This window comes from Megascapheus bottae, chromosome 1, assembly GCF_031878675.1.
Source record: "Megascapheus bottae isolate mThoBot1 chromosome 1, mThoBot2.hap1, whole genome shotgun sequence".
NCBI classification, from domain to species: domain Eukaryota; kingdom Metazoa; phylum Chordata; class Mammalia; order Rodentia; family Geomyidae; genus Megascapheus; species Megascapheus bottae.
In genome coordinates, this window is record NC_143509.1 from 75,853,285 (window position 1) to 75,881,131 (window position 27,847).

Sequence of the window (27,847 nt, forward strand, 5' to 3'; positions counted from 1 at the left end):
CATTGTTATACATGCTAAATCCACTAGCACAATGATGTTCACTGCAGCACTATTTACCATAGCAAAGATATGGAACAAACCCAGATGTCCCTCAGTTGATGAGTGGATCAACAAGATGTGGTATTTATACACAATGGAATTCTATGCTGCTGTCAGATAGAATGACATCACCCCATTTGTGAGGAAATGGAAATCATATTAAGTGAAGTAAGCCAGACTCAAAGGAACATATAGGCTCAATGGCTTCCCACATTTGTCATAATCAGTAGAAACCTTGGGCTCTCCTAGCAGAGATTTACAATAGAACAAAACATAGATACATAAGGCCATATAGAATGATGCTAAATGAAAGGACCTCCAGGATATAGAAACAAAAGCCATATAATGAGTGATTGTTGTCCTTAATGTACTATGTTATCTCTCATCTCATTTGCTGTCCTTTGATTACCTCATACTGTTACAGTATTTCACCTGGTTATCTGATATATTGTATATGTGCATATTTGGTTATTTGAAGTGGGATAGGGAAGGGAGGAAAACAAGATGAGGGTGTGGGGAGGGAAATGGGGACCAAGACATGAGAAAGGGTATCAATGTATGTGAAATAATGCACCTACTATCTGGTGAATATAATGTAACCCTTCTATTAATTACAATAAAATACATGAACAAAACTGTCATAAAATGCAGTGTGTTTTCCATTTACCATGACATCCCCATGGGCAAATAGAATCAAGCAATGCAAGTGTTGACTCAAAAAGCACTGAAGAGAGACTGGGGAGAGCAGGAATGGAGGGAGGGGGAGAATGAGCAAGAGAGAGAGAAAGAGAGACAGAGACAGAAAGAGAGAGGGAGGGAGGCAGAGAGGGAGGGAGGCTCCATAGAATGATTCTCCTCCTTGGGGCCTTATCTCCATTTCTGAGGCCAGTTCATCATTCTGGCTTAGCCAAAAGGGCTTTGGCCAGGCATTCCTCCCGTTCCTTGCATACCTCTCTTATCTTTGTGCGGGTGATTTGACTGAGCCCCTGCAGTGCAGGTCCCTGTGCTTTCCTGCACTGGTCCGGCCCAGTACCTAAAAGTTTGCCCTGGACCCTTAGTGATAGCACGACCCTCTTCCTATTGGCTAGCTTCCCAGTTCCCACCTTCTCTTTCCCCAACCATACATAACTAAGTGCCTGACCCAATAAACCTGGGATCTGTTGTGCTTTCATGGCTGACACAGCTCCTGGCTCAGTGTAGTTTCTTCCCTGATAATTGGGGGAGGGCTGGGTCATGGATACTTACCATCTCGCTAGGCTCAGGGGGACTTCAGGCTGACCCTGGGTGTCCCTCCCCATACCTGTGTTGCTCCACAGTGTGATGATAGTACAGACGCTGGGTCTATAGATACTTCAGTAACTTTTACGGTAGCTATACTCTGTTTTTCTCTAGTAACCTATGAAATTTCTTTACTCAATTGTCTACATTTGAGTGGGCTCAAGGGAATCAATACCTACAGCAAAACACCTGGATATTTTATAATATATGTAGATATCAGGGAACTTCTTTGTTAACTTAAAAAGCTAATCTTCATTTCCCAAACTTCAAAGTCTTTTTAGTATCCGTTCTGTAAAAATGAAGTAACTGCCTATGCACAATATGCTGTTAACCAAAGGATCATCTTTCATCTTGGGTACATCTTTATATCTAATACTGTAACATACAATTACAAGTCTTAAATTCAGTCTTAGGTTTTTCATATCAACAGACTCAAAGCACTTAATAGGGCAAAAGAGTCTTAACCAATAAGTATATAATGTGATTTTCATAGTATTTGCTTTAAAGAACTATAAGAAACCAAAACAAGAAAGGAATCGAAAATGTGGCTTAATGAACATGATTTAAGCGCTCACTGTGGCCTCTAGATGTGACAGAAGTGCTACAGTGCCTTTCTAGCTAAGTGAGGTGCTAAGTTCTAACTTTAGTATCAAAAAATATCAGTTACCATTGATAGAGAAAATATGGAAACAAGTTCTTCAACAGAACCATAGGCATAGAAGTAATCACATAAACACTCTCACATAAGTATTATTCAGCCTTGAAAAAGGAGATAATTCCATTTGTGAAAGCATGCATGAATAGGCAGAGTAAGTTTTTAAAAAGTAAAATTACTGTCTCTCTATTTCAAAAGGTTAATCCTGAATACAAAAGCCACCGAAGTGTTTTGGAGAGGTTTTCCTCTTTGTTTCTTTAGAATTTCAGTTATAGGACAAATGAAATAGAAGCACCCCATTACTTTTTCTTTTTAAAGGTGATAGGAAAGTTTATTGAAAAGAAATGTCTCAGCGAAACAGAGTATGTGGCATAAACTTGCCATGGGAAAGAAGGACATTCAGCCCTTGGCTGACAACTTGTCCTGTCCATCTTCAGGCATGTTCTTCATTATAGAGCTTGGTCTTGAGTTAGTTAGTAAGAATTAGATGGCTTTCTTATTGGTTAGTCTCCTTATTTCTGTTTTGTGCTCAGTCTTTTACCCTCATTCTGTTGTCCTTTGTATTTTTCTCATTCTTTTGTAGCTATCTTTCCTCATTTCATTGTTGGGAAGGGACTTTTTAAAATTCATTTTAACATTTTTATTATAAAGATGATATGCAGAGGGGTTACAGTTACATAACTCAGATAAAGAGTATATTTGTTTTCCCTTGGTACTCTCCCAGAATTTCCCTCCCATCCTCACCCATCAGTCATATAGTTTATATTCAACATAGAGTCTAGAGAGTAACACTAACATTTACCATTTCAAAGAATATAAAAGGTCGAGGTGTATAATCTAGAGCCAATGGATCAAATCCAGCCAAAAGCTTGTATTATTTAAATGCTTAGGGACACAGGTAGCCATGCTTACTCCTTTCTTCATTGGAGGGTGTTTTCATGTTGTTGGGAAAGGAACGCATAGTGGGAAAGGAACACATAGTGTGCCTGAGAATGGATGGCACATGCAGCTGAAGGAGTCACTGTGTGATACTCTGGAGAAAAATGCTTGATTCTAGGACAAGAATTCATAAAGAGATGAGGCACCTTCTATATACAACTGGAATTTTTCTTTAGCTGGAAATGAATACCAGAGCTATCTGTTTATATAATGAAGTAGCAGTAGCAAGAAAAGTTAAGGATGTTCCACATTCATGAACAGAATCACAGTGAGATCTGGAATCCACAGACCGTGAGTATCCTGTGCACTCGCTACTCATGCTCTGTTCTCTAACAACAGGGACTGTACTTGGCCAGATCTCTTCTGCTCTTTCAACTCTGAATGTTATGATTATACGAAAGGGTAGCAGGACTTACAAAATAGCTTAGTAATTAGCATGTAACTTCATATAGTTTAAAATACTTTATTCTACATTTTTCATAAATGCATTAATACATTGAACTTATTCATTGCTTTACTGAAACGATTTCTTAAGTAGAACTACATAGTGCATATTATTTTTAGCAAACTGCTCTTGGAATTCATTTGTTAGCAAACCTGTAGTTGCTAAAGTAAATCTATGTCTCCCTTTATCCAGAAGGCATTTTATTTAAAAAATATGAAAATTTAATTTTTTCTTGTAAAAGTGGTGATATACAGAGGGGTTACATTTATATAAGTAAAGTAATGAGTACATTTCTTTTCCAACAGTGTTGCTCCTTCCCTTGTTTTCTCCCACTTTCCCTATCAATCTAAACAATTTCCACTTTGTAAATAGAAATAAAATCACCTTGTATTTTTTTTTAATCCATCATGGGGCTTGAACTCTGGGCCTGGGCCTGGGCCTGAGCACAGTCCCTAAGCTCTTCAGCTCAAGGCTAACACTCTACCATGTCGATCTGTGGTGCCACTTCTGGCAATTTTTCTGGTAGTTAATGGAGATAAGAGTCTCACGGACTTTTGTGCCTGGGCTGGCTTGGAATGGCGATTCTCAGATCTCAGCCTCCTGAGTAGCTATGATTACAGGTGTGAGCCACCAAGCCTGGCTCACCTTATATTTCTTTTTTGTCAGTACTGGGGCTTGAAGCCACGGCTTGAGCACTGTCCTTGGGCTTTCTCAAGGCTAGAGCTCTACCACTTGAGGAACAGCACCACTTCTGGCTTTTTCTGTGTATGTGGTACCAAGGAATCGAACTTGGGTCTTCATGCATGCTAGACAAGCACTCTACCACTAGACGAAACTCCCAGCCCCTCACTTTGTACATTTAAGGCTAAAAAAGTACGAGGACCTAGGAAAAATGCATAAATATTTGTTGATAAGGCACTTTGAAAATTTAATTTTACATTGTGTGTATATTTTTCTCTGTAAAGTGGAAATTGCTTCGATTAGTTGTGATGATATACTTAAACATTTTTTTCTGACATCCATGTATTTCTAGGCTTACTGTGTAAATAAGGTTCCCCCCCTCTCTGTTTCTTGGCATATTTCTTGCCCTTAAGGTTTATTGTGCTATAAGCTTGGTCCCCAAAGTAAGAGTATTGAAGAACAGTAGGGTCAGGAAAGAGGTCAAGAGTCCAGTGGGAGAAGAATGGATCTTGAGCATCCTAAGAAAGGATTACTGCTGTTCACTGACCAGGTAAAGTCTTAAAGAAGTGGATTTGTTCTCTGTTGTAAAAGCGCAAGCTTTTCTTCCATTTCCCCATCGTTTTCTGCTGGGCAATTCCCTCCACACATACGCCAGATCACTCTTGATGGATGCTGGCTGTGTGATGCCATGTGAACTATAAACATATTCTTATTACATACATTTTAGATCACATGTATCAAGACTGTTAGGCTAGAAAGTAGTTAAGAAATTATCATGCAATGATAACTCCCAAGGAATATTTATTAATTCTGTTCTTCCTTCATTCATGAAGTACCTAGTGTCTAGCCAGGTTTTACAGTAGCAACAAGGAATGGAACAAGGAGCTAGGATGAACTTTTATACACACCTAGGCCTCAAATGAAGTTTTGTGGAAAAGACAAATCAAGTCTGTGAAAGTAAACTGGGAAATAATGATGAATAAGAGAAGGTAGAGTTTACAGTTATGGGGGAAGATATGAAAATTAAGATTTTAAAATGTATATGGATTTTTGTCAAAATATGACATGCACAAAGACTTGTTGGATGAAAAGAAAGGATAGATAATTGTGGCGGGAATGCAGATGCAGCAAAAACCCAGTCCCTACTCCTAACATGGCTATGTCTCACATTACTAGAGAACAGGACTATATCAAATATATATTTTGGGGGATTGATAAGATATGTTTGTTTGCAGCAGTATACCAGGGAAAACATGCACTTACACTTAGAAGCATTCCTCGATTAAGTATATCTTCTAATTAAGCTTTAAATTAAGCTTACAACTTAAGATGTGCCATCTAAACAATAAACACTAAAAAATATCCTTTAAAAGGCAAAATCAAATGTAATGAAGATCCATGCTCATTTGTTTTTCTTTTGTTAGAACAGAAGGATAAAACTTTGACTTTTAATCCTCTGCCTTGATCTGTAGCCGCTCTGATTTTAGCAGGTTCTGGCAGGGAAGCTGGCAAAATCTGCATACCTCTAGAAGAACTCAGAATCTGTCCAGAAGTTAATATTCTCACTCTACTAGTGCCATGTTTTGTTCAGTCATCACAAAGCTTTATTAATCTTTGCATATAATTTCTTTCTTTGAAGTACTATTAATAAATTATGGCTGAAAAAATGTTTTAAAACTAATGCTGCTTTACTTACCATAGCTAAGATATGGAATCAGCCCACAAGCCCCTCAGTCGATAAATGGACCAAGAAAATGTGGTGTATGTACAAAAGGGTGCATATAAAGCCACTCTTCCATTTGTAAGGAAATGGAAAGACTTGGAGAAAATTATATTAAGCAAAGTAAGCCAGACCTAAATAAACTAGAATATGTCTAGGATGTTCTTAGCATGTTCAATAGCCATAGCTATGAGGATATGGACGTATAAAATGATGCTTCTTGAAATGAATTCCAAGAAATGGGAGCATGAGTTTTTTTATTGTATTGTTTTCTTTCTTTCTCTCTTTCTTTCTCTCTCTCTCTCCCTCTTTCCCTCCCTTCCTCCCTCCCTTCCTTCCTTCCTTCCTTCCTTCCTTCCTTCCTTCTTTCCTTCCTTCCTTCCTTCCTTCCTTCCTTCTTTTCTCTTTCTTCCTTTTTTTTTTTTGCCAGTCCGGGGCTTGAGCTCAGGGTCTGATCACTGTCCTTGGACTTTCTCTACCACTTGAGCCACGGCACCACTTCTGGCTTTTTTTTTTATGTATGTGGTACTGAGGAATTGAATCCGGGTCTTCGTGTGTGCTAGGCAAGCACTCTACCAGTAGGCCAAACTTCCTGCTCCCCTCCCTTCCTTCCTCCCTCCCTTCCTCCCTCCCTCCCTCCCTCCCTCCCTCCCTCCCTCCCTCCCTCCCTCCTCCCTCCCTTCCTTCCTTCCTTCCTTCCTTCCTTCCTTCCTTCCTTCCTTCCCTCCCTCCCTCCCTCCCTCCCTCCCTCCCTCCCTCCCTCCTTCCTTCCTTCCTTCCTTCCTTCCTTCCTTCCTTCCTTCCTTCCTCCCTCCCTCCCCCCTTCCTCCCTTTCTCTCTCTCTCTCTCTCTCCCCTCCCTCCCTCCCTCCCTCCCTCCCTCCCTCCCTCCTCCCTCCCTCTCTCTCTCTCTCTCTCTCTCTCTCTCTCTCTCTCTCTCTCTCTCTCTCCTCTTAATTTTACCTGAACTAATCATTATTTGTACATCTCTATTTTCTACTATGTCCTCTGGGTATTCTGCTAAGGTAAAACACAGTTTTATGATGCCCTTTCCAATCAACACCAGACTATTTGTTTCAAGATAGTAATTAACTTCCTGCTTAATTTGTCACACTTAATTTCAAATTAGGCATGGAAGGCCATTGAAAACTGGTTGTGAAGTTTGAAGGAGGTTGGGGCAGTACCTACTGGCAACTCTGATTTATCACCCTTCATTTAAATTCCTGTGCCAATGATTTTACTCCCTAAGCACTGTGACTGGCATTTATGGATTTCAAAATCAAAGGGAAAATAAGCTACAGTTAAGAAATTCAACAGCTCAGATCAATAAAGAGCATTTTTTTTTTACAACAGTGCACCCTGCAGTTAAATCTTAGGGGCTTGACCAAAAAATTGCTTAGTGCTCAGATACGCTGCAGTAGGGAGACAGCTAGCATTCCACTCTACTGGCGGTGTATAAATCACTACCAAAACTCTGCATCTTGATACAGTGCCATGTGAATTTGCTCCCAGATGGAATTTATTTTTTTTTACTAAAGCCTTCCTTAAAAGAACAACACCCTAGCCTCTCCCTCTGGCAAATATCGTCTTTGATATTTAAATCTCCTTATCCAGCCATGTGCAGAGTTGATCAAGTAGAATATAATATTGCTAGTCTGTAACAGTAATGTAAAACTGTCTCCTAAATGGAACAACCCTGATTCTATAACTTTCTTATCAAATCAGGACTTTGTGTAAATTTTGACTCAAAGGATTTGCCTGTCCCACAACCCTCACAGAAACTAAGTGTGGACATTTGTTTTATCTATATGGGTTTTATAATCCCAAAGCTCACTACTCCTTTTTTTTGCTATTTTTTATTGTAATTAATAGAAGAGTTACATTATATTCACCAGATAGAAGGTGTATTACTTCACACACATTGATATCCCTTCTCATGTTTTTTTCCCCATTTCCCTCCTCCCATCCCTTTCCCTTATCTTGTTTTCCCCTTCCCTATCCTATTTCAGATAAATAAATAAACATATATACAATATACCAGATAACAAAGTAAGATACTGTAATAATGTGAGAATCCAAGGGACAACAAAGAGATGAGAAATAACATAGTACATTAAGAACAACAATCACTTATTATAAAGCTCTTGTTTCCATATCCTGGAGGTCCTTTTATTTAGCCTCATCCTATATGGCCTTATGAATCTAGGTTTTAAGGCTCACTACTCTTAAGAAGGCCAACCCAAATGCTAGAGAACAGATATTCTAGGATGCATTCCAACTCCATTCAGTGTTTCTCACTTAACTAAAGCCTAGAGTAACTATATCAAATAATTGAATGCATAACAATAAAGGTTGCTTTTCTTAATTCCTAAACAACCTTGCCTGTTCTGCTCAACTTGCCTCTCCACTTAAACAGGATCCAAAGTAGACCTTAGTGTACTCTGTCTTCCTTCCTTACACTAAGTCATGGGGCAAAATTCTTCCCCCATCATTAAATAAATGGCTGTTCATTCATAAAGCAGATATTTATTGAACAATTGCTTTATAAATAACTTAGTTGACATCTCCAGAGAGAAGAAGGCCTGGTTCTACAAAACTTAAAATGGGTTTCTCCAAGGAGGAAATTGTATTTTGGGAAGTATTGCTTCCCGGAAGAAAGAGATGGAATAAGGGATAAGCATAGGTCATTTTGAAGCATGTTACTCAAGCGTTTTCTTGAAAAACTAAGCAGATGAGAACAAATGAAAAATAAATAAAATAACAAATGTACATATGTAGGTTTTCATTTTAGCATACATTTTCAAAAGAACCAAGCAGGATTTAGATTTCTTCTCTCTGAGAACAGTAGACTATAGGAAGAAATATTAACAAAATATTTCTTTATGAAAAAACATGCCTGGGGCCAGGAGTTTGGCCTAGTGGTAGAGTGCTTGCCTAGCATGCACAAAGACCCGGGTTCGATTCCTTGGTACCACATGCATAGGAAAGAAAAAAGCTGGAAGTTGTGCGGAGGCTCAGGTGGTAGAGCTCTAGCCTTGAGAAAGTCCAAGGACAGCGCTCAGGTCCTGAGCTCAAGCCCAGGACTGGCAAAAAAACAAAAACAAAAACAAAAACAAAAAAACATAGCCAAGTTGCAGTCACCCTGGCAATATTCAAGACATCAATGCATATATCTAATGATTTTGCTATTGTTAAATGTTAAAACAAGACTGCATGAAAAGTTAAAACAAGACCTTAGAAAAGATAGCCTTTCAGTAGAGATATAGGAAAGATTTCTGAAGAGTTATTTACTTATTTTCACTAGATCCAAAATTTGTATTCATACAGCATGTTGATTTTAAATGTTAAAAGCTAAATGAAGAATCACTGAGCTGGGTGCAGAGGCCTGTAATTTTAGCTACTCAGGCTGAGATCTGAGAAGTGAGGTTCAAAGCCAGCCTGGGCACTAACATGAGACTTGTATCTCCAATTAACCACTCGAAAATGGGAAGTGGGGCTGTGGCTCAAGGGGTAGGGTGGTAGCCTTGACCTGAAGAGCTCAAGGACAATACTCAGGTCCAGAGTTCAAGCCCCATGATTATCACCACCAAGAACAAAAAGAATCATTGAATATTGAAAAGCTCATCATGCTAATTCAATATATATATGTACATATTCATATTAAATTAAGAATCTGAAAGACAAAATGATGAAACTTACACACCTAGAGAAGTTTAGAGATTAGAACTCTGAGATGATCCCCTGTTTTACAAATTACTGTGTTTGCAAATTACTAAACTATATACTGGACATTTTGACAGGTAAAAAGGCATTCAGTTGTAATTTCATGAGTGTGCAGATGGAAAATAGCAAACTAAACTGGGTACACAAGATATGAAATTTGGAGCCCTAAAGAGCCATAAAACCAAATAGAAAATCATCTCTCTTGTCTATTCACAGATCATCTTGCTTAGGTTTACAAAACAGAACACAATGTTTTTTTGTTGTTCTGTTCCTGGATAAGGAATCTATTAATAAAATCCTCATTGTTGATGTATAACCACAGAGAGTACATTCTATAACCAAAGGTAAAGTATCATGGTAGAAAACTTGGAAAAGTTTGGCTTTGCTTATGGTGGAAATTCCATGTGCAAATGAGCAGTGTTCAAAGGCATATGCATATACATCTTATTCTTTAGATTATGTAGCAAATATTGCATGCATAGACCTTATGTTATGGTACTGATAAATATATGGTCATTTAATTCTCCTTGTCAATCTAATTCAATCTAAATGACTGATAGGAAATTGAAATGCAGAGTATTTTAAGTGCAATATGCTATAATGGAGAACCAATGCTAGACTATGAAGGGACAGTATTTGCAAGTCATTGCAGAGAAATAATCGGCAATCACCACATAAGGCAAAATACTGCCAGCAATTCACAACTGTACTACTTATTGACTTGTGACTGCAAATACTCTATACATATATACATTCACTGCATGAATACTACATATACTCATCAGCTTGTCACACAGATCATCTCAGCTCTGTGACATGGAACACAGCCCTCTAATTTTCATTTGCTAGCTTTCTATTCTACTTTACAAGACATAGTGCAGTTTACTTACTATTTCCTGCTAGTTAGGATATTTATAGATTTCCTTCCTTTAAGTAACGCATGTTTAACTAGAATTTTAAGATCATGATTTTGAGGATTGAACATAGGACATTTGACCTGGTAGGCAATCACTCTACCATTTCAGCTATTTCCATAGCTCCTTGATATCATTTTGCTTTTGAGTCGGTATCTCACTCATAGTGCCCAAGGCTGTACTCAAACTCAGTCCTGATTCCTCCAATGCCTGAGCAGCTGCGATTACTGGGTAGAACCAGAATTGGTAACCATCACTGATAGGCAGAATTATCTTTCTTATGAAATTGTATATATATATGTGTGTGTGTGTGTGTGTGTGTGTGTGTGTGTGTGTGTGTGTGTGTGTGTGTGTCAAAGATAATAGCGAGTGATATTTTTTTTTTTTTTGCCAGTCCTGGGCTTGAGCTCAGGGCCTGAGCACTGTTCTTGGACTTTCTCAAGGCTAGAGCTCTACCACTTGAGCCTCAGCACCATTTCTGGCTTTTTCTATGTATGTGGTACCGAGGAATCGAACCCAGGTCTTCATGCATGCTAGGCAAGCACTCTACCACTAGGCCAAACTCCCGGCCCCGCGAGTGACATTTTTAATGAATATTTGTCATAAATAATTGCTAGCTTTTGTCCTTTGGTAATTTTTGCCCTAATCTAAGCTTTACATGTGTTTTTCCTGTTTGCTATGCATTTTAATTTTGTTTATAATGACTTGGGTGTCCTGTTGAGCCTGATTGTCTTTTCTAACTATGTGTATTATTCTGCTCATTATTTATATATTTAGCTACATTAAATTCTTGGCATTTTATTTTTATGAATTATCTAGGCCACCACTGGCATTACTTTAGGAAATTATTTTGAGTTACTAAATAATGTGGATTCTTTTAAATAATGTGTATTCTTCTTCAACTTGTGTTTGATATCTACTTTTTTTAATGATTTGGGGTTCCCTTCAAGCTCTCTCATCCCTTTGCTTCACAACCATTGTTAGGTTCTTCTTGGAAGATAAGTTGATTCCAGATATGTGAAATAATTATTCACTTGTCGATTTTGATTAAACATAATTTCCAATTTTTAGAGATTTATCTCAGAGCCTCGTATGTGCAAAGCATGCCCTATGTGAACAAACTACATCCTCTGTTTGCATTTTTAATGTACCTGTTGGGCTTTGAGAAGACATTGGTAAATGACAATCTATGTTAAAACAAAACCATCTCTTAAAACAGCAATACAATACTTTGAATTTATGTAATTCTTTTATTATCTTGGAAATAGCTGACATTTTCTGTTTTTAAAAATTTATTGTAAATATTCTGAACAGGGGGATTACAGTTGTAAAACTAACACTTCTTTTTAAACAACTGACATTTTTAAAAGAAAGACAATGCACTGGTTAATATGGACTGTATTACATAAACATACTATAATACTTTAATATAAGAAACAAAGCAAAATTTCAATGAAGAAATGGAATCATAAAATGATGAGTTAGTGGAAGTGAATCTTCAAAAATGAGTAAAGTCAGGAATCACATACTATTTAAAAAAAAATCGGTGTCCTGTTTAGATAGTGTGGAATCTGAATGTGTGAATTGTTTAAAACCCAAGAATGTTTATTCTTTTTAGTTGTCTAACAAGTAGATTATGACAACGGTAGCATCCATCTTTGATTCTAAAATTGTAGCTCTGCCAAAATGAACACCTAGTTGGCCATATTTTTGTCAGCTAAAGAATGAATCTTTCTCAAAAGTCCATCTTTGCATAAATTCTACTGGGGCAGGTAGAATTAGATAATAAAGTTTCAAACTAGAAATAATTAGTAAGTATCTATAGGAATTTTCTACTGATATTCTTCCTGTCTATGAAATGATCATTGAAAGTGATCATTAATCTTTATCTGCTTTTGGTTTTGGATGATTTGCCAGGGCTTGCAATGGTGCCTTTTGACTTTTGTACTCATGGCTTGTGTCTACCACTTGTGTCATGACTTCAGTCCTTTTTCTTTTCTTTTTTTTATATAGTCACTTTCCAATAGCAGCAGAAATATATTTCTAGAATGCAATATTTCTAGAATGACCTAGGTCAGTTTAGTGATAAATAGGATTGGAAATAATTCTTAAACATTGTTGAAAGAGGATAAAAAAACATATTTATTTGAAATATTGCATGTGTATCCAACCAAGGAAGTCAGCTCAACTCTCCATTATCTTCAAATTCTGAAAATAATTTATTTTAGGAAATAGTTTCTAACATCAGTTTCATTTTGAAATTTTAAATATAATTAAATGGTATTTCAGAGAGAATTTAATTATTCTCATCTTCAAAGAAATGAACAATCCATCTAATCTCACCTTCTGTAAAACAGCTAAATGAAAACCATAGTTGAACATTATAAATATTCAGAACTGCTTAGCACACTGAACTTATTCCTAATTAATTAGATTCTGAAATTTCTATTCCAGTGATTACCATATTTATATTTATGGAAAATATTAAAAAATATAAAATGGCCAATTTATGACACAAAAAACTATTAAGTTTGTGAAAATATGATCTACACATTTAAACAACGGTCAATTATTTACATAAAGATGATTGAAACAGAAAGTTAAAGAAAACAGGTATTCAATCATCTAAGTGTTATATGGAGAAAATAATGAATATTTCAGAGATTTGGGAATTCATTAGAAGAACAAAGCCTGTTTTTGTAAAAATAAAATGAGAAATGATGAAACATACACTGCTATCCACATGTTATAAATATGTTATATATAATCTGTATTGGTTCAACTTTTTCAGTTCTGCATACATTTGAGTTTTCTATTTTTCTTGAGGTATCCTGAAGGTAGGAGGTAGGGATTAAGATTGTATAATTTCATTCATTTTGCCCTGTTAAACACTTTCATGTTTGCATTTTAAATTGGTTTGTGCAATCTAAAGATGAAGGGTAGAGTTTATGCTAATGATTTAAATTTTATGTCTTATTTACTTAGGAGGAAATTAAATGAAAATTTATATGACCAGTTGAGAGAGAAAAGTCAGGGAGAAAGGCCTTTATATTCTAATACCTTTGATTGTCCTTTTTTCCTGCTTCAACCAAAAGTACATCATTTAATTTTTTTCACTGAATAACACAAATTATATAGCTCGAACTGCCTGTTTTAGATTCCAAATTAAATATAAAATTGCTGAGGACCACATAGGGAGAATAACATACTTTTTCAAAATACTATATAGAAACATAGAATTTGATCTGATTGAAAGGTCAGCAACTAGATCTTTACTCATTTCAATTAAAGTATTAGGTGCATGTACTGTACAAGTGTGTATGTATGTATATATATTTTGTGTATGCGTGTGTGAGAGAGAGAGAGGGAAGAAGAGAGAGAGAGAGAGAGAAAGAGGGAAGAAGGAAGAGAGAAGGAAGGAGAGAGAGAAGGAAGAAGAGAGACAGAGAATGAAGGAAGGAAAGAGAGACAGAGAGAGAGGGAGAGAGAGAGAGGGAGAGACAGAGAGAGAGACAGAGAGAGAGAGGGAGAGACAGAGAGAGAGGGAGAGACAGAGAGAGAGGGAGAGACAGAGAGAGAGACAGAGAGAAGGAAGGAGAGAGAGAATGAAGGAAGGAAAGAGAGACAGAGAGAGACAGAGAGGGACAGACAAAGACAGAGAGGGACAAAGAGAGACAGAGAGAGAGGGAGAGACAGAGAGAGAAAGAGAGAGAGGGAGAGAAAGAGAGGGAGAGAGAGAGAGGGAGGGAGGGAGGGAGGGAGGGAGGGAGAGAGAGAGAGAGAGAGAGAGAGAGAGAGAGAGAGAGAGAGAGAGAGAGAGAGAGAGAGAGAGAGAGGGAGGGAGGGAGGGAGGGAGGGAGGGAGGGAGGGAGGGAGGGAGGGAGGGAGGGAGGGGAGGGAGAGAAATATGTGTGCCACTTCTGGGACTTAGTCTCAATGTCTCAAGCTTTCACTTGAATTTCAATCATGTTGTCTACTTGAGCCACATCTCTAACTCCCATTTTTGTTGGCTAACTGAATACAGAGTATCTTTGATTTATCTATGCAGGATAGTTTCAAACCTCTATCCTCAGATCTCAGTTTCTTGAGTGGCTGGAATCATAAGTATGTGCCCCAACACTCAAGTTTGCATTTACCATTTTAGACTGTTATTTCAATCTTTGTTAATATTTTCTTCAAATTCATAGAATGTTTTAGAAAAGATGAAACCTTGGCCTCTCCTAGCAGAAATTTACAGTAGAACAAAACCTAGATACATAAGGCCAAATAGTATGATGCTAAATGAAAGGACCTCCAGGAAATAGAAACAAAAGCCATATAATGAGTGATTGCTGTCCTTAATGTGCTATGTTATCTCTCATCTCTTTCGCTGTCCCTTCGTTATCTCACATTGTTACAGTATTTCACCTTGTTATCTGATATACTGTATATATGCCTATTTGGTTATTTGAAATAGGATAGAGAAGGGGAGAAAAGAAGATGAGGGGTGGGGGTGGGAAAGGGAAATGGGGACCAAGACATGAGAAAGGGTATCAATGTGAAGTAATGCACCTTCTATCTGGTGGATATAATGTGATCTTTCTATTAATTACAATAAAATATATATGGAAAAAAGAAGTCTTAAAAAAGATTTACAAAGCCAGTGCTTAATAATAATACCAAATGAGTCACTGATCTAAATCAGTAAGTGTGTTTAAAAAAGTTGAGCTATCAAATTCAAATTGGCTTCCAATATCCAAACAAAGATTGACACTGAAATTCAGTTTGTTTGCCAATTATCTGACTAACCAGAAGGTGGAACTTTGGATCCTATGACAGTAATAGAATACATATTGAATATGACAATATATATTTACCTACAGTTTAGACTAAGCTTCTATCCAGATTAATTTTTCAACTATTTAAAACATTTTGCTAATCAAACTCTATTACTATTTTTTATGTTGTACAGATAAATGTCATTAAAACTGTCAGTGCAGTAATGGAGGCATTAAGACTATAGTATTACCTTACTAGTGTTTACTGAAGAAAATAGTCATTGTTCCTGTAAAATATGCAAATGGGTATTCCTGAGGGGAAGCAGCAGATGAGTTGAAAAGCCAATTGGAATAAAATTTAAAATTAAGCACATTTTTTTCATAGAATAAAAACCTGATTATTATTAAGGGAAGCTAGTGATTAAAACCTTTGGTAAAAGATTCTGTAGGAAAGGAACTAGAAGATTTAGGGAGCATTAAATTTAGAATGTACAAAAAAAAAGTGAACATGATTCTTTCTGAATACTTGAAGACATACACCTGCATGAATTTAAGACTTTGCCCTTTCTATGCCAACTGTCTGAAATGGTTTTCAAACACACACATATACGCACTACACACACACACACACACACACACACACACACACACACACACAAATATATCTGCAACTCATGATGGGCTCAGTTGTCATCAACATAAACATTTTTTTTTGTCGGTTCTGGGATTTGAACTCGGCCTGGGCGCTGTCTCTGAGCTCTTCAGCTCAAGGCCTCTGTCTTACCCTTGAGCCTCAGTGCCACTTCTGCTTTTCTAGTGATTAATTGGAGATAAGAGTCTCATGGACTTTTTAGTGCCTGGGCTGGCTTTGAAACTTGATCCTCAGAGTCTCCTGAGTAGCTAGGATTATAGGCATGAGCCACCATGCTCAGCAACATAAACATTTTTGATTGAGGTTAGAATGATGGACAAGGTGCTGTCATTCATTGTATTCATAACGTGACATCAAATACTGAAGTATATTTGTATACTACTTCAAGAAAATAAGAAATAGAAATAGGCATTTATAAATTTTCTTGAATAACTTCTTCATTCTCAAATTTCCTACTTGTTTGCTTTCTCCTTCATGGGTCATATCATATGAACTTAAACTACACGGACTACAAAAGGAAAGATATTGTTAGCTGCTCCTTGAAGAAAATATTCAATAAATATTTTCAGTGAACTAAAGATATAAGCCAAAGAGCAACTATATATCTCCAATTTCTACTAATAAAATTAATTAACAAATCTTCATGGGTATTTAATGTTAAAGCCAGCGGATATTTTTCTTAGTCAAGAAATACATCTTCCTTGCCATTGAGTAGCCTGTATATTGTTTGAGAAGGAAATGTTTTTGAAAAATCATGAGCGTGAATTATGACTGTAATTTTAAAAATATGTGGCTGTTATAATAAATATAGATGTTTGTTTATTGTACTAGTGCTGGAAGTTAAACTCAGGGTCTGGACTCTGAACCTGATGCTTTGTGCTCAAGATTTACACATTATGGTTAGGAGTGTGGCCTAATGGTAGAATGCTTGCCTAGCATGCATGAAGCTCTGGGTTCAAAACCTTGGTATCACATATACAGAAAACGCTGGAAGTGATGCTGTGGCTCAAGTGGTGGAGCCTTGAGAAAGCTCAAAGTCAGTTCCCAGGCTCTGAGTTCTAGCTCCATGACCGGCAAAAAAACAAACAAAAAAGATTAATGCTGCACCAATTGAGCTACTTGTATTGCAAGGTTAAAAATCAACTATTATGATTTTTTCTATATCATATTAAGTGAAGTAAGCCAGACTCAAAGGAACTTAGGCTCAATGGTTTCCCTCATTTGTCATAATCAGTAGAAACCTTGGGCTCTCCTAGCAGAGATTTGCAATAGAGCAAAACCTTGACACATAAGGCCATATAGTATGATGCTAAATAAAAGGATCTCTAGGATATAGAAACATAAGCCATATAATGAATGATTGTTGTCCTTAAGGTACTATGTTATCTCTCATCTCTTTTGCTGTCCCTTGATTATCTCATATGGTTACAGTGTCTCACTTTGTTACCTGATATAGTGGATATATTTGTATTTGGTTATTTGAAATTGGATAGGGAAGGGGGGAAAACAAGATGAGGGGTGGGGGTGGGGGGGAGGGAAATGGGGACCAAGACATGTGAAAGGGTATCAATGTATGTGAATTAATGCACCTTCTATCTGGCAAATATCATGTAACCCTTCTATTAATTACAATAAAAAATATATGAAAAAAATCAACTATTATCCATTGTTTTAATTTAACATTTGACAGCTCTGTAAGTTACTTAGTAACGATTAACTACACTGAAATTTCAATTGTTATCCATAAATATAATTTTTATTGTGACTTTTGTGAAATTGATTTTGTCAATAAGATAGAAAAATCTTATACTTCAATAAAAGGTGTCTATAGTTTCTTAAAGTATAATTTTCTTAGGTATAAGTAATAGGAAAAGCACAACCAATAACATATTTTTCTTCAATTAAAATGAGTTTATTGTATGCTTTCAAAAAGCTAAAATGGAGGGCTGGGAATTTGGCCTAGTGGTAGAGTGTTTGCCTAGGATGCATGAAGACTTGGGCTCGATTCCTCAGTACCACATACCTAGAAAAAAGCCAGAAGTGGTGCTGAGGCTCAAGTGGTAGAGCTCTAGCCTTGAGAACGTTCAAGACAGTGCTCAGGCCCTGAGCTCAAGCCCAGGACTGGCAAAAAAAAAAAAAAAAAACCCCAAAACCTAAACTGTTTCATGCTCCTGGTTTATATTCAGTGCAGATTTAAGGAAGAAGTTAAAACTTGCACATTGAATTTCATTCAATTTTGAATAGACTTGCACAAGATATAGATAGATAGATATACATATGTATATATGTATTTATATGCATATTTCCTGTCAATATTTTAGAAAACAATGAGGCCTCTGTAAGATAGCCGGAGGTAAAATACATTACAGTACAGGTATAAAGACATCCCTAATTAACTATCCTAGCAACACACTGAAGGTTGGCCTTTAAAATAGTGTGTACTTCCAAAGTGCAGTGAACTGTAAATTAAAAGACATTGCAAGCTTATAAATATATGGAGTATTTGGTTGGTTTAAATCTCTTTTCAATGTCAGTTCAATTAATTATTGCTGCCACAGCATATATATGAAGTCTACAATCTAAATGTGAACAAGCCTAGGGGAGACCTATACAGAATAGTTACTCAAGGGCAGAGATAGTCGTGGTGAAGGTGTATTTTAGGAAGCCAATGAATTGGACAACTTTCTTCGGACAATAATTACTTTTAAGAGCCTTGAGCGAATATCAGCTGAATTGGTAATTTAGCATGTCTTTCACTTTGAACATGGCCCTTAAAAGTTTTTGCACGTGTCATGGTTTCTACAAACACAATTTATTTCACTGTGACTATGTACAAGTAACAGGTTCATTTTGTATTTATTACTTGAATATATATCAAATTACACTTTAGTTTTTTTTGTTATGCACTGAAAATTAAAATCAAATGTTCTCCTTGTGTATGTTGCCTTCTTGTGTTATTCTCTACATCAACACCTTTCATGACTATGTAAATAAATGATGGAAAATGAAGTTTCATCATTGATGAATTAAGACTTAAGAGTCTAATTTGTGAAAATTTTTTCCTTTCAATCTTACATGCAGTATTAAGATCATAATAATTAAAGAATATTTCTACTTATCTACCTAGAGGCTAAGTTGTGTTCATATGATTTGGAAAGATTTCTCCCTCTACTTTAAAAATGTATTCTGGTAAGCAAATTATTAACTTGGGTGATTCAGTATGTTTTTTTTAATATTCCTTGCAAAAGGGAAAACAGTTATTGACTTGAACATAAGGGTTAAGCAGGGCCAGCTTCTACATCTTCATGTTCCATGTTTTGCTAAAACTGTCCTAAAAACCTAATTAATACAAATTTCTATATTTGTGGCCTCATTTTATTTCTAGATTCCTACATGTATGGACTCATGAGCAGTATTTTCTTTCTAAAAATTTGGCCTTGGGCAACTGTCAGCATTTTTGATAAGTGGAGGATTTCCTATTTTTTTTCAGCTATTTTCCATATACTTGCCATGTTTCAAAATTTACACTGAGTCTTCAGTTCCTGCTTTGGTTCCTGCTGTACCTGTAAATTCCCATTGCACTTTTCATCAGTACCTAAGCGTCCCATGTCTCCACTTTGTCTTGTTCTTTCCTTCCTTCATCCCAGGCTCATTTTACGCAGTCATATTCTGTTCTTTCCTGGTATAGAAGGTAATTTCAATGTTGCGTTTATAAATTTAAAGGTTACTCTTTAATCCTTCTTGATAGCAGGACTAACATAATATAAAGCACATATTTGTGGAATTATTTACTATCAGCTTCCTTATCATAAGTCAAGGATCAAAAGAACTCACAGGAAATATAATGAAATGTGTGGAATAAAGTGAAAACTTAATTAATAACATCTATCACTTTTTGTCTTATTATAAGTGGTATATAAGTCAGGTAATGAGTATATTTTTACCTCTTTCTTAAGGTAAACCATTGACTCTGGTCTTCTTAGTCATTGAAATTTTGAGATATTATTTGACAATTGTGAGGAGTGGTTTTCCTATTACTTCCTAGAAGATTCTCAGATATCACCAGAAGAACCATGGAAAATCCCTTTCTCTTTTTGCAACCCTAGAGTTACATTACTTAATATTATTATGTCCACTCATTTAAGATTATTTTACTATCTTACAAAATGTGGCAGTTGCAATTTTGCTTGAAAATATTCACCCTTTCATAAAATCTCTTTTAAATTCAACATGAGGCTTTGACGTCTTTGAAGACAGAGAAATAAATAATAAATGCTCAGGTTGAGTCAGTTTAGAATGTTGTTCTTACTTAGTTGGGATATCTGTGATTTCACAAGTGTTAGTTTGACAATTTGTGAACTTAGAAACTTGAGTCACAAAGACAGAGTGTCTTCTTAATACTTCTTAAGCTTGTGACATGGAGATTGTTAATTGTGAGTGGGCATAATATTTTAGTAAGGAACATATATGATAATATTTCAGTTCAGTTGAAATAAAATTTAATTATATTTTGATTTTTGGTTGCAATCTTTATATAAAGTCAAGTTCAATTAACTGTAATGATTTTTTAGTATTTTATGAATGAGAAGTACATGGATACAATATCTTAGATAAAATACATGTAAAATGACTTTTTAAAGTATTGTACTTGATTATTTATCTTTCTCTAAAAGTAAAAAATATATTGTATATGAATAATAGTAAAGTAAACTAATTGAAATCTTTCATTGTAGAATTCAAGGGTGAATATATGGATTAAATTATAAATGAATAAATAAATATAAAATATTTTATATATCATAGTATATTATAATATATATCTATATATATTTCTGTTTTTAGCCAGGCATCAATAGCTCATGCGTATAATTCTAGCTACTGAGGAGGCAGAATGCTGAGGATCATGGCTCAAAATAGCCTAGGCAGAAAAATCCCTGTGAGGCTATTATCTTCAATTAAACATTTAAAGTATAAAGAGGCTCAGGGACAGTGCCCAGGCCCTGAGTTCAAGCCTTATAACTGACACACACAAAAAAGAATAAATGTATATAATTTTAAAGAGTTTTGTAGACAGATTTAATTATTTTACTTTGTCAATAGAAATAGTGGCAGTGGGTTGTGGTTTTTGATTAGGTTGAACAATATTTAGAACTGATCTGCTATGGCAGAGAGGGTAGTTGTCCTTCATGTACTATGTTGTCTCTCATCTCCTTTGCTGTCCCTTGGTTATCTCATATTGTTATAGTATCTCACTTTGTTATATGATATATTGTATTTATTTGTATTTGGTTATTTGAAATTTGATAGGGAAGGGGGGAAAACCAAGATGGGTGGGGGGGTGTTGGGGGGAGGGTAATGGGCACCAAGACATGTGAAAGGGTATCAATGTATGTGAATTAACGCACCTTCTATGTGGCAAATATCATGTAACACTTTTACCAATTACAATAAAAAATGAAAAAAAAGACTAACATACTTATACTGATAGCATATTTGACAATATTCAGCTCCCACTAAAATAGAGAGCAAGGAAAACAGAAAAAAATCCATTTTGAATAATCATAAAGCACATTTAGTGATGGGGAACCTTTTTTGGAGGGGGATGGGTCATGTGGCTTGAATTCGCCCTGAGTACTGTTTCTGAGCTCTTTAGCTCAAGGCTACCACCTTACCCTTGAGCCAAGGCGCCCCCCCATTTTCTAGAAGTTAATTGGAGATAAAAGTCTCACGTCCTTTTGTGCCCGGGCTGGCTTTGAACCGTCATCTCAGCCTCCTGAGTAGCTAGAATTAGAGAAGTGAGCCACCACGCCTGATGATAGGGAGCTATATTTTAAATGACAGAAAAAATTACTTGGTAAACTTAAACACTGTAATTGTATAACATTATTAGACTTTGCTTTATTTATTGGAGGCAACTCTGGAGATTATCTCCAAGTAAATGTTTGTATAATAATCTTTTAAATTAAATATTCTCAGGCACTTTATATATGCTTTTAATAGAGTTTCAATGTATTCTTCCTATGTATTTTGTAGGCATAATCCTGTTTTAAACTTTGTAGTTTGAGTCAATTATAGGTTCACCGAAATTGCAAGGAAAAAGGAAAAATGAGCAGGAAGACCTGTTACATCCTTTAACATAAACATTCCCATAACATTTATTATTTCCCTATTTCAAAGCAACAAGAAAACTCAGTTTTCATTAGAACAATGACTGTGTACACTTGTGCTTCTGCAGTTATCCATAGTGTATTGCATATTTACTTTCCACTAACTTCCAATGCAATCCAGGAAAAGAACTGCATCACCACCACACTAGGTTCCTTTTCTGCTGACACTTCAGGGCTGCACAGCTCTCATCCAAATCCCTGGCACCTGTTAACCACTGTTCTTTACCTCTATTGTTTTGCTTTTTTTCTTTTCTTTTTTTATTGTAATTAATAGAATGGTTACATGATATTTGCCAGATAGAAGGTGCATTAATTCACATACATTGATACCCTTTCACATGTCTTGGTCCCCATATCCCTCCCCCTACCCCCACCCCTCATCTTGTTTTACCCCCTTCCCTATCCAATTTCAAATAACCAAATACAAATATATCCGATATATCAGGTAACAAAGTGAGATACTGTAACAATATGAGATAACCAAGGGACAGCAAAAAAGCTGAGAGATAACATAGTATATTAAGGACAACAATCACTCATTTTATGGCTTTTGTTTCTATATCCTAGAGGTCCTTTCAATTAGCGTCATATTACATGGCCTTATGTATCAAGGTTTTGCTCTATTGCAAATCTCTGCTAGGAGATTTTTTTAAGAGGAAGATTACATACATGGAATCATACAGTATACATGTTTTTGAGATTGGGTTTTTAAAATCATCTGAGGTTCATTTAAGATGCATACATCAATAATTATTTTTAATATTAAATAGAAGCAGAATATATTCAGTATGGTTTTTATATAAAATCACTATGTACTGCCTTAGTTTATGTTATGGGATAAACTCTGCTACCCTCCAAAATGTTAAAGTCCCAAGCTTCAGAACCTTAGAATAGAAACATAACAATATTTAAACACAGGGGGGTTTAATGAGTAATTAAGATAATATGAAGCTCTGTTGAATAACATATATATATATATAATATAATGGGAAAGTAGACACCAAGACAAAAGGACATTCAAAGACATAGAAGAATATAGACATCCATAAACCACAGAAACAGAGCTCAGAGTAAAATCAAGGCTGTTGCTGACTTGATCTTGGATTTGTAGCCTACAAAACTGTAGAAAAATAAATGCCTGTTCTCCAAGGCTTACAGTCTAAAGAGTTTCATATAGGTTCCCTAGTAAGCTAATAGGGTACCTAAAATGGAGTTTATATGTATAAATTTGTATCACATATATGTGTTCACTTGCAATGTTTTTGTTGTAATCACTTGTGTATCATATAACTAATGGACTATTCTTAAAGGAATTGGTTTAAGTCTCTGAAGATGTTCCTGTGTTGTAGTATGTAGTATGAACTATGGGGTAAGGAAATTAAAGACAGTGTACCCATATAAAATCCTAAAAGTGGTCATTCCTGAGTGCAGCATAATAAAAATTTACAGTATTATAAAGTATATCATTAACTTAATTTACCAGAATTCTAAAGATACTTTAATTACTTTTCAGAAACTATACATAGACAACAGCATTTGCAGATTTTCAGAGGGTCTCATGGTTAGTAGATCTTGGCTCAAATGCTTTTAGATCAGAGGCAAGAATTATAATCAAAATAACTTCTTAGAACTGGCTGTGACATGAAGAAAGAGATGTCAACCAAAGTAGGGAAATGAAAATTAAGCTGATTTAATGATGAATTCATTAAGTTCCATCATCTATGACCATCAACTCTTGATATAGACTCCTGATAATGGGACCAATCACTGCTGATACATACCTAGGATATCTTACCCCCTTTGCATAAGTATATTTATTACAAAACAGATTATGCTTTTCCAACAGGAAGCCTGTCACTCATACTCTATAGCCTTATTGTCACTTTGACTTGATCTGAAGGCCATCAAAATAGACAAATCACTTTAGAGTGCTGCTAGGTAACAGCCACAAAGTTGTAAAAAAAAAAATTCTGGAAAATTCTCTACATCATAGGAATCACCAAAAGCTTCTAAACATGAAAGAATTACTCAGTAGAGACGCTCCTGTCTAACCAGCAAAATCTCAATAACATACAATTCCACTTTCTATATTACCCGTTTTCAACATGCAAGATGCCTATTCAATGTCTTTTAGACTGTCCCTTAAATGTCACTAAATGACTTGAAATTATTCAGAGACCTACCAACAACAAAACAGAAAGAACACAAATACCTTTTCCAGGATATTTCTGACTTCTTTTTGTCTTTTCACAACATAACTAATACCATTTTTTTTTCTTCCCCCGTGACCTGAAATCAGAAATCAGGCTCAAAGCAAGCCAGGAGTAGTGGCTCACGCCTGTAATCCTAGCTACTCAGGAGGCTGAGATCTGAGAATCACAGTTTAAGGCCAGCCTAAAGATCATGAGACTTTTATCTCCAGTTAACTAGTAGAAAATGAGAAGTGGCGCTGTGGCTCAAGGGATAGTAGTGGCCTTGAACTGAAGAGCTCAGGGACAGCACCCTGCTTCAGAGTTCAAGCTCATCGCAGACAAAAAAAAAAGTCATTTCCTAGGGCAATATTCAGCCTGGGAGCATACAATGACATTGATAGCAATTTCAGGCCAGGAAGGTTGGACCCAACCAATTTGTCTTAACAAGGGCTACAAACACCCACCACTTGATGGCAACCTTTACTTTTCAAGTCTGCGGCCCCCCTCCTGACCTTTTCTTCATCTGTGGGAACAACTCAAATTCTTACTGGCCTGCTTGCCTGGTGTTTGCACTCTGGTTTATTTGTTTCCCTCTATCTCAGTTTTCTCAGATGAACAAATGATTAACGTTCCCCTGACAGCCCCTTTCATCAATAGCAATATCACAATGGTCAATACAAACCTTCTCTCTCTTAGCTGTAACCATGGTGGAAGAAGTGCCAGGCACAAATTGGCGAATATAGCTAACTCGAATAAATTACCAAATTGAACTGCCTTTCAGACATCAATAGATAATATGATCACCTCAGTGACTGACTTTCAAAGGCAGATAAGCTTCCTTGAAGTGGTAGTACTTCAAAAACCATTCAAGGTTGGGGGTGGTGGAATTTTTTTTATCTTTTTTTTGCAGGAAGAAGGTTGCATCTTTGTAAATGAGACAGTCAGAGTCGTAGAGGCAGCAAAGAGGCTCAGAGACAGGACCTCAGAGAAGAAACAGCCAGTGGTTCAGTGCCAACATTTTGAGTCTTCTTTAAGGGCAACCACTCAAAAACAAAACAAAACGAAGCAAAACAAAACCAAACAATGAAACAAAAAAATATACTGACTATTCTCAAATGGCTTCATTGTCTGAAGACTCCTCAGATCTCTCTATCAGACCAGATCTCCTATGAACTCCTACCTCATTTCCTCATTTATCCCTCCTAACACCATGGCTGACGCTGTCCCTCCTGTACAGGAAGCAGGCAGAAGAACTTTTGCTGCACTGGCTCCTATCTCATCCCCTCTCAACAACTAATGAAAACAAAAGGCCAAAATGTTTGAGTCCTTAGCTGGAGGTCCCACACCAGTCCACTGATGTATGAATGCTCCTATTTTACCTTATCTTGATTTGACTGTAACCCATTTGGCTGTACCAGACCAAGGTTGACAGTTGCTTTAAACAGACTAAGGTTGTGAAGAGACATACCTCACCTGCTCATTCCCTCTCTCCAGCTGCAAACATATTTCACACATTGTCTCTGTGTTACCATTAGTTACATTCCTATCAACCCATACCAAACAACTCTATCATGTCTGCAGACTCACCACTGAATGAGTGAATCTGTTAATCTTTGGCTGGAAGCTTACCACCACAGGTTTTTCCTCCCAAATACATCTGTTCTGCTTCTGAGGCATCCTTCTATTTTTTGTGTTGTTGGAACCTATCAATATCAAAAATATTTTCTGCATCTTGGGAAAGAAGAGAAAAATCTTTTCTGATATCTATAGGATATACAGTTGTCTTGTAACAAGCATGGATACATGTATAATTATGCATAAGGATATTATGCATAAGATATGATGCATCAGAAGGAACAAGAATGCAGTTTTGAGAGAACATCAGTGGAACTTACCGTCTTGATCTGTGGTCACTGTAATAGCTGTGAAGGGCTTGGGAGAAAAACTCAACTCAGAAACTCCATTCATGGCTTCAATTTCAAAGGTGTAATTCACGTGAGAAACAAAGTCAAGTACTATCACAGAGCTGTTGATTAGGCCAGTATGTCTTGGGATGAAGCGGAGTCCTCCACCACAGTCCTCACATTGGCTGGTGTCTAAGCCACATTTCTTACAGATTACACTGTATGTGACATCTTTTCGCCCTCCTGTGTCACTTGGTGGGCTCCATTCCAAAATTAGGGCTGTTTCATTGATGTTAAAAGCCACATTCCTAGGAGCTGAAGGTGGCCCTAGAGAAAAGCAATTAAAGTAAAAGATGTGCATGTATAGGATAATGAATGATGATCTAAATTGAAAACGTTATAAATATCTATTGGCTTTTATTAGTAGACATCTTTTTCTTTTTTTGGCTACTGCCCTACCCCTTGAGCCACAGCGTCACTTCCAGTTTTCTAGTGATGAATTGGAGATAAGAATCTCTGGTCTTTAGGGCCCGGGCTGGCTTTGAACCATAATCCTCGGATCTCAGTGTCTGGAGTAGCTAGAATTACAGGCATGAGCCACTGTGCATGGCCTAGACATCATTTTCTTATGGTCAGTATAACATGTGGTTCAAAGTCTATTGAGTGTACTCTATAATTCTAGACATATAAATTCCAATATTTACTGTCAAAGGAAGCATATCTTCCAACAAGAAATATTGTAAGGGTTTTGCCAGGAAAAAATATAACAAAGACTTTTAAGTTTTTCGATGGCTACAATTATTTCTTTATTAATTATAACACCATTTAAAACTTGATAAAGTTATTGACACACATATTCAATTAATTGTACTCAGTCTCTTTTTTATAACTATGGTATATAGACAAAACTGCCATTCATTCTCTTTGAAACCATGCACAATCTCTTTGAAAAGAAAAATGGAGGAAGAAGAGAAATGGAAATTGGAGGTAGTATCATTCCTTTAATGATCACTTGCCCAGTTGGAAGGTACAAAAGCATTATATGGCAGCATTTAAAAAGGGATCATACGTAAAACATTTTTAATAGACTTAGATTTATTTGAATCTTACAAAACACAAGTAATTTTGTGCTTAAATGTAAAAGTATCCCTAAAAGAGATCCATTCAGCCCTCTTGTTTTTCATCAATGCTGCATGAGCCAAATTGTCCTGATAAAGTAGAAAGAACACCTTCCTCATTGGTTTCCTATATGGATTGCACTGTGGATTACTTAAGAAATATTATCTACACCATGAAATATTAAGGGGTGCCATATATTTTCCTTTAATTTTGCTAGATTCTGATGTCAGCAAACTTCAGGGTAAGTCCTTATCCACTTGTGTAAATATCACCTGAATTAAAACCTAGAAATGACCAGAATTTTTTTGAAAAGAGTTTTGAATGCCTTTTTATGCTAAATTATGCTATTTCATGTTCTAGCATGTTATAGATATCTACCTTCATGAAGAAAAATATTAGAGACATCATAAACTTCAGCACAAGGATAAAGTTGACATGCTTAAAAGAATAATTTGCTATTATCACAATGTTTCCAATACAGAATGACATATTTATATTGTTGGGTGTTCGCTTATTTATAATGGGAAATAAGAATTATAATTTATATATACTTCTATAACTAGGAAGGATGATATCAATTATGTTATGGGGTTCTACAAGTGTATAACTATCTGCCTGGAGATGGTAAAAGAAAAATTAACAAAAAGACCAACACCCTTCTCA

At 36.1% G+C, this 27,847-nt stretch overlaps 1 protein-coding gene across 2 annotated transcripts in view; it reads right to left on the reverse strand.

The window, feature by feature from the left end:
• Positions 1–27,847, reverse strand: part of Epha6 (EPH receptor A6) — a 707,005-nt gene that overhangs the window by 343,681 nt on the left and 335,477 nt on the right. For both annotated transcript variants that reach the window (XM_090347618.1, XM_090347625.1), the window contains one exon: positions 26,057–26,392. In XM_090347618.1, the coding sequence (XP_090203744.1) occupies positions 26,057–26,392 (336 nt within the window). The remainder of the gene's footprint in view (positions 1–26,056; positions 26,393–27,847) is intronic.